Here is an 8015-nt window from a genome sequence, read left to right as displayed (position 1 = left end):
CGATGGCTCTGTCTCCTTCCCCGTGACTTCAAAACACGAAACTGAGACTTCCTCTCTGGGGCCTGCACAGGACAGATTCATTTCTCAAACCAGGGCATTCTGGCCACCCCATCCCACCCATCCCGGGGATGAAAGCCCCAAGTCCCTCATCCAGGCCTCCTATGATCTTGGAAGCCAAGTTCACCTTCCTGAATTGGGAAGCAAATTCAGTAAGAATCTAGTTCTTGGGTGTCTGCTGAATTTCAAAAGGGGTCAGCCCTCACCTGCCCTTGGAAGCTGTGGGTGGCAGGTGATTTCACTCTACAAAAATCCAACATGATCCACGTGGACTTACAGGAAAGATTATTCATGGAGTAAATTCTCTTCCCTGGTGGTTCAGTGGTAAAGAATCTGCCTGCCAATGCAGGAACCGTGGGTTCGATCCCTGGGTTGGGAAGATCCCCTGGAGAAGGAAATGGCAATCCACTCCAGTATTCTTGCCTGGAAAATCCCATGGACAGAGGAGCCTGGTGGGCTACAGTCCATGGGGGTTGAAAAAGAGTCAGACACAACTGAACACCTGAACAACAAAATTCTCTTCACAAAAGAACTCTTGGGCTTTTTTTTTCTTTCAATGAACATGTGCCTTTCTTTTGATATTAAATGTCTCTTTTTCTACAGCATTTCAGATTTGGCTGATAAAAATTAGATTGTCATGTACCTTTGGAAGAAAGAGATGTTCTGAACACATGTAGGGACACATACACAATTTCCTTTATTCATCAAATACACATTGAGCACCACTGTATGCCTTGCACCAGGCATTCAGGAGGTCACAGTAAAGAGGGCACATTTTCAATCCCTTTCCCCTGTCTAGGAATCCCTCTGCTCACTATTCAGAATTCCCTCATGAAAAAGGCACCGTCCTTCAGTCTGTAGCATCAGGTAACGAAATCATCTTCAAATACACAGTGAGAGCTGGTTCTGATTTGAAGGAGGGAATGATCTAGAGGGGAGTCATGGATTTTGGTTTATCCTAGATTTTGTCTGATGCTCAGACATCTAAATAATCTGAAAGTCAGATACACTCTTCTCTTGGGAAAGAAGCTGGAGAGACAGTAATAAGAACCAAAAATGACAGTGAGAAGTCGCTTATCCTGACATGTTTTCCTGCTCTGATGCACTTGGAAGCTCTAAAAGTTGAGGGAAAATACGGGTTACAGAGTCAATCCAGCTTGGATTTGTATCCTGACTACCCCACTGACCAGCTGGGTGACTTCGGTCAAGCTCCCTTACCTCACTGAGCTTCCATTTCACATTTGTAAGAACAGAAATAATAACGGGCACTTCTCAACACGACCTCCCAGTTTCCATGAGCTAGTGTAACGGTGCACATAAAGCGCTGAGAACAATGCCTGACATGTAGAAGTTACTAAATAAAAGAAATGTAGCAGTAAATATTTGTACTTTACTAATAAAATAAATAATAGCCTCATTTCCATTAATAACAACTTTCTCTTCCTTTTAGCATCAAACCCTTTTGGCTTTTCATCCCTGTTAAATATACTTCTGTTTTGAAACAACTGGTAAACTTCTGTCTTTGTACCAGAACTGAGCTTTATGGATCAGTAGACCCACAGTCTGCGAAATGGGTCCCTGAGGCAGAAAGACACATGCCCTGGGCCCAGGGACTCTTGCCACCCCAGGGTGACACATACTGGACCCACTTCTTGGTTTGTAAACCCACTTCTTGTTTTGACTCACACTCAACCTGGACCCAAGGCTCCCTCAGAGCAGAAGGCTATCACAGGACAGAACTCTGAGGGGTCAGAGATGTCGTCCCAGGGGACCCACCAAGTCCTACAAGCCCCCAGCACGCAGATGGTCAGGTGTGAGGAGGAGGCTGGCTGACTGCCCAGTGCCCTGCCCTGTCCGGGAGCAGCAGATTCGGTGCAGGGCTCAGTCACTCCTTCTGAAAATAGACTGACCATGCTCTGACCCTGGTGACCAGGGACTTCTCCCAGGAACAAGAGGAAGTTTATCAGCTTGCATTTCTCACTGGGATGAACCCAATGTACACCCTTCAAAGTGCAGGGGTGAAGAGAAACTTAACTGAAATGGGTGAACAGAAACTTAACTGCAACAACGCCTGGATTCATGGACACAACTGTCCATCCAAAAACTGAAACCAAACAACCATTCACCTCATTTATCAAATATTCGGTGACCATGGTAGGCACAGGTCTTTAGAATGAGAGAGAGCTTTGGTATGCAGTGGTCAAAACTGCTAGTTAGGGTCCTTCTTGGCAGGGCCCGAAGAATGGACCAGTCCACTGTCCTAAATCCCCTCTATCCTTCTGAATGGGCCCAGAGAGTCTGGTGGTTTGGTATCTAAAGAAGGAATTAGTGATACGGAAGATCTAGCTGATTCTGTTCCCTGGGACTTGGATCCAGCAGGACTTCCAGTGACTCAGACAGGCCGGATCGGGCTCGGGTATTGTCCAGAGCCGGGCACTTTCTTTGGAGTGTATGTGGGCCGCTGCCAAGGAGAAGACCCACTGTCTGGGCCTGAGTGTGCCGTGATGGGTGCTTTGGATGGGCGGAGACAGGACAAGGGGTCACAGGCCTGGGCCTGGATCCGGGTCATTGGAAACGAGTGGGAAGTGGACAAAAGAAGGCTCAGTGGGGTCTCAGAAGGCTGGCTGCTTTGCAAGCACTGGGTCAGCCTCGAGCCCAGGTTCTGTGGCTGCTTAATTGGCAATCTCTGAGAAGTCAGGGTAGGAGTCCAAGTCGGCAAAAATATCGTTGGGATTCCGACAGCTCAGATTGCAGAAGCAAGCGTTAATCCACAGGGCCTGGCGGGAGAAGCTGGGCCCATCGGGACACTGGAAGGAGATGCTGATGGTCTTGGACTTGTAGGGGATACAACACCGGCTGTCGGTGCACACCCCGCAGTACTTGGGCCGGTAGGTGCGTGCGCTGGTGCAGCCGGCCAGCGTGAAGTTCACGGGCGCTTCTGGCTGGTACACGGCCAGACACTTCTTCCCTTCCTGCAGGAAAGGAAGTTTCAGTTGAGATGCTCAGAGGATCAACAGTTTCAGCTCCAAGCCCTCAATTCTTCCCTTTTCACTCGCCATGCACCCCATCTTACTTTCGGATCTGCAGCATCTTCAAACTAGGAAGGATCATCCCAAAGGCAAACAGACCCAGCTGTATTATGCAAGAGGAAACCGAGGGCACAAAGGGACTGCCTTGCCACTGGGCAGCTCTCTCAACCTGCAATTTCCCTTCTTTCCTGCCTCTGCCTTGCCAATGCCCAGGTCAGTTTCTCCAACACAGGATGACTTTGTGTGCTCCTTCAGCCTGCCAAGAGCCCCCTGCTGGTTAGGGGCAGAGCCATCATGACCTCCAAGACTGGACTCATTTAACCCTAAACTCCTCCTCCTCTGCCTCCCATAGACTCTCTCACACACTTTTCATGCAACTTATTCAATTGGACTGGCATTATTTAAAGGGAGCTCTGTGGGGCTATGGGCCACTCAAGGGCGAGGCTCTTTCTGCATCCCTACAGTCTAGTTTTCTGCCTGGTACATGGCTCTTGTTTAGTTGCTAAGTTGATTCTGATTCTTTTGAGACCCCCATGGACTGTAGCCCGCCGGGCTCCTCTGTCCATGCAATTTCTCAAGCAAGAATACTGCAGTGGGTCTCCATTTCCTTCTCCAGGAGATCTTTCTGACCAAGGGATCGAACCCATGTCTCCTGCATTGGCAGGTGGGTTCTTTACCACTGAGCCACCAGGGAAGCCCCAGTAGGCATGTACTAAACTCGTTGAAAGAATGGCTGTTCTGGTCAACTATGTACCAGCACCCTGCCTGAAATGAGGGTAGAACAGATCCAGGCAATGTGTGGGCCTGAAGCTTATACAGTCTGATAGCTATCTGCAGTGAAAGTCACTCAGTCATGTCCAACTCTTTTCAACCCCATGGACTATACAGTCCATGGGATTCTCCAGGCCAGAATACTGGAGTGGGTAACCTATCCCTTCTCCAGGGGATCTTCCTGACCCTAGATGCCTGCCCCTCCCTGTGAGGTGGACCCACCTTGATGTGTGGCCGGAGGTCCACGTCGCACGGCCGCAGGTTGCAGAGGCGGCTCTCCTGCGCAGGCCAGCACTGGGCGTTGACATTGGAGATGCGGGTGGAGACCCCCAGGCCACAGCTGGTGGAACAGGGGCTCCAGGGGCTGGTGTACGCAATGCAGTTCTTGTGCCACGGCTCTATCTCATCCGTGTTCCCTGTGGATGGGGACCAGGTGCCCGGTGATTTCCCAGTCTCCATCAGCCCCCCAATCCCTGCCGTCACAACCCTAAGGGCTGGGGTCCCTGAACCTCAGCAAGTGGGCAGTCCCTCTGCTTGGAGGTCAAGTTGGCTTCTAACTAGCATGGGTCCCCAGGGAGAAGAGAACTTGTCATGAGTTCCTCATACTTCTCCAGAGGGAGGACCATCTTTAGACAGAGGTGACCTGAGTCCAATCCCTGCTCGACCACCTACAGGCTGTGTGATTCTAGACAACTTACTCTGGGCCTCAGGCTCTTCTCTGGAACAATAACATCTGCCCTGTGGGGCTGGTATGGCAATAAAAGGGTCCAGATATTGACCGAGTACACATCAGGCATCTGCAAGGTGCTGGGAATAAAAGGGTAAAAGACACCGGTCCTGCCCCTGCAGAGATGACATTATCTGGGGAAGGTCAAGGGAAGTGCCTGCCCCAGTACTAGAACTTCATCTGAGTGATGCTCAGGGCATCGTGGCTAAGGGGACACGCAGGCTTCAGGGGCAAATTGTCTGAGTTCAGCTCTTAGCGCCGCCCCTTAGCATCTGGATAGCTTCCAATAAACTGGCTCCCACCTCCGAGCCCCAGGCTCCCCACCTGTAAGTGGGGTTGACAACAGCACCTCCCTGCCTCCTGTCCCTGGTTGTGGATAGAAAATACAGGTTCAGGCACGTGACAGGGCTCAAAAGCTGTCCCCGTCCTTAGTAAGCCCTCAGGAAGTGGGAACTAAACCCCAACCCCTGGCTGGTTCTTTCAATGGATGTATCCTGGCACGCAGAACACTTAGTGCTCCTAAGTGTCTAAGAAATGGAGTGAGCTGAGAAAGGGAGTGAGCTGAGAGGTGGAGACAGGTGAAGAGCCAGGGAGACCAAGGAGCCATCTCACAGAGGGATGGAGCAAGATACACAAGAAAAGGACTTGTGTATTTTTATCAGGAAGCCGGTCCTTCCTGATAACACACAAGCCCAGAAGCCAGAGAGGGGAGCCTGCACGGAGAGACAGCAGGTGCACGGGGGAGATGGATCTACGAATGCAGGGATGAATGAGTGAGAGAAGAGGATGCTGGGAGACAGGAGACAGCAGAGGCCTTTGAGGACAGACGGACTGAAGAGAGGAGGCGGGATGGGAGGGAGGCGGCGGTGGGGAAGGATTTGCCGAGGAGGATAAAAGGCTTTGGTTTCTAGGTCACCCACTCGGCAGGCGCTCTGCTTGTGCTCGGTCAGGAGGAGGTCACTGGGCCACACACACTGACGCGGTGGGCAGGCCGCCACCGCCCCCGGCCCGACCCGGTGGCTCTGTTCTAGGAGACCCGCTGGGGACCGACTGAGCTTGCCATCCCCTCCTCCGCGGGCTGGAGCGGCCCTCCCCGTGCCCTGCGCCCATGCCCGCACCCACCGGAGGTGCCCGTGTGGCGCGGCGCTGTCTTGCGGGGCCTCCTGGCGTCGTCTTCGCACACCCACTGCTCGCAGCAGCGCCCGGGCAAGCTCACCCGCCGGGGCCAGCGGCACCAGAGGCGCGGGGGCCGCGCGCGGAGGCACAGCGGCGTGCAGCCCACCGCGCCGCCCACGCACGTGCAGTTGTACTTGCAGTTGGGCTGGAAGGACTGGCCGTTGTTGTAGCGCACGCCGTCCAGCACGCAGCCCACGCCAACCACCTCTGTGGACACAGGCACAGAGGGTCAGGCCGGCCGAGGGGCTGGGCGGACCCCGCAGGGCAGCCCCCTGCCGCTGCATCACGTCCCCCCGCACCCCACCCCGCACCCCACCCCCCGGGGTCCCCATCGTGGAGAAGGGCCAGGCCCGCTGCTCTGGCCAGTTTGGTGGGACCTGAGCGGAGGGTGTGGCAGCCCATTTAACCCGCACAGAAACACCCGGTGCTGTCTGGAGGGCTGGACGAAGGGGTGGGAGGCTACAGCCTGGCCAGGACTGGGACCCCAGGCAGCTAGCCCGGTGTCCTGTCCCAGCAAGTGGCACAAAGCCTGGTCCTGACAGTTATCCACCTCGAGGGTCACAGTTTGTGAGAGGAGGCCGAGGCGATGGGAAACCCATCACAACACTTTGGAAGAGACTGGGTTCATTCAATGCCTATTTGTGGAGTGTGGTAGATGGTGGGGATTTAGTAGTGAAGGAAGGAGACAATGAACTTGTGCTTGTGTGCTTAGTTACTCAGTCGGATCCGACTCTTTGGGACCCTATGGACTGCAGCCCGCCAGGCTCCTCTGTCCATGGGGATTCTCCAGGCAAGAATACTGGAGTGGGTTGCCATGCCCTCCTCCAGGGAATCTTCCCAATCCAGGGACTGAACCCAGGTCTCCCGCATTAATGGCAACCCACTCCAGTATTCCTGCCTGGAAAATCCCATGGACAAAGAGCCTGGTGGGCTACAGTCCATGGGGTCGCAAAGAGTCCACACTGAGCAACTTCACTTTCAGTTTTCACTTTCATGCATTGGAGAAGGAAATGGCAACCCACTCCAGTGTTCTTGCCTGGAGAATCCCAGGGACGGGGGAGCCTGGTGGGCTGCTGTCTATGGGGTCGCATGGAGTCGGACACGACTGAAGCGACTTAGCAGCAGCAGCAGCAGAGCGTTAATGGGGACATGAAAGCAGGGAGTTGGGAGAGGGAGAGGCAAGGTTGCAGATTGAAACAAGGCAGGTAGCCAGGGCCTCAGAGAGATGATGATGTTTCAGCAAAGATGGGAAGGAGGCAGGGAGCTGAGCTGCCCAGGTGTTGGGAGAGAAGCCTTCTAGGCAGGGAAGGGACTGTAGGCAGCGGGAAGGCCTGGGGTGGGAAAGGGTAGGGGAGGGAGGGAGAAGGGCTGCAGGCAGGAGAGAGAGGGCTTCCCCGGAGGCTCAGAGGAAAATGCAAAGCTCTTAGAGCCTGGAACTCCGGTTGATACACAGTATGTGTTCAGTGAGTAATGATGAATCGGTGATATGAATTATGCTTCACGAAAACCTTGATGGTGCTGAGTTGAGGACAGACCGATGGGGTTTGGGAAGAGTCAGAAGGTCATGCTGGGGAGTCCAGATAGGAGGCGGTGGTGCTTGGACCAGAGATGGGTAGCCAGGAGGAGAAGGGCCTGCTTCTGGATCTATTTGGAGGGACTCGCTGACAGGTGGGATGTGAGGATGAGAGGAGAATCAGGAAGGACTCCTAGTTCTATGTGCCAAGCCCTGGAAGGAGAGGGATGCTCTGTCCTCAGAAGAGCAAGGTTGGGGTGGGTGGCCTCAAGCTCTTCCCTAGACTCGAGATGCCTGGTTGACTTCAGAGTGGAGCCAGTTCTGCAAGCTTGGAGCTCCAAGAAAGATGTAGGGATACTGGGCTCCAACCAGCATCCCGGCCTTCCATGTCAGTCCCATTCTGAGGACAGTGTCTAGAAGTGCAGACAGAGATCCCAGGGCAGCCAGGGTGCTCACCCCAGGAGGGCTGGTCTGCCAGTAGTTCCAGTGTATCTCCTGGATTCACCTGAAGCTGAACCATCACCACCATCAGCATCCCTGTATCTCACAGGAGGGAAGGTTCTTGGTCACCCTACTCGCTTTGTGTTAGGCTTCCTTGCATTGCTGACTTCATCCCAGAAGGAAAAGGGACCATGTCATCACCTGCATTTTCATCTGCTGCACACCTGCGTCTCAGTGAGGTTGCGTCACACACCTAAAGAGACAGCGCTCGGCTCAGCGGAGCGGAGGGGACAGGATCGCA

The 8015-nt window shown here is 53.8% G+C and overlaps 1 protein-coding gene across 2 annotated transcripts in view; it reads right to left on the bottom strand.

Annotated features, from left to right (window-relative positions):
* Nucleotides 1-731: 731 nt before the first annotated feature.
* CCN4 (cellular communication network factor 4) overlaps nucleotides 732-8015 on the bottom strand; it is a 31222-nt gene continuing 23938 nt past the window's right edge. The window contains exons 3-5 of one of the 2 annotated variants that reach the window (XM_025265562.3): nucleotides 5707-5967; nucleotides 4080-4273; nucleotides 732-3029 (exon numbers count right to left, since the gene is read on the bottom strand). In XM_025265562.3, coding sequence (XP_025121347.3) covers nucleotides 2730-3029; nucleotides 4080-4273; nucleotides 5707-5967 — 755 coding nt within the window. In that variant the 3' untranslated portion in view covers nucleotides 732-2729. The remainder of the gene's footprint in view (nucleotides 3030-4079; nucleotides 4274-5706; nucleotides 5968-8015) is intronic. The other variant, XM_044928860.2, reaches the window with a different exon arrangement.

Source organism: Bubalus bubalis, chromosome 15 (genome assembly GCF_019923935.1).
Source record: "Bubalus bubalis isolate 160015118507 breed Murrah chromosome 15, NDDB_SH_1, whole genome shotgun sequence".
Lineage (NCBI taxonomy): Eukaryota > Metazoa > Chordata > Mammalia > Artiodactyla > Bovidae > Bubalus > Bubalus bubalis.
This window is presented reverse-complemented; position numbering and strand designations above follow the sequence as displayed.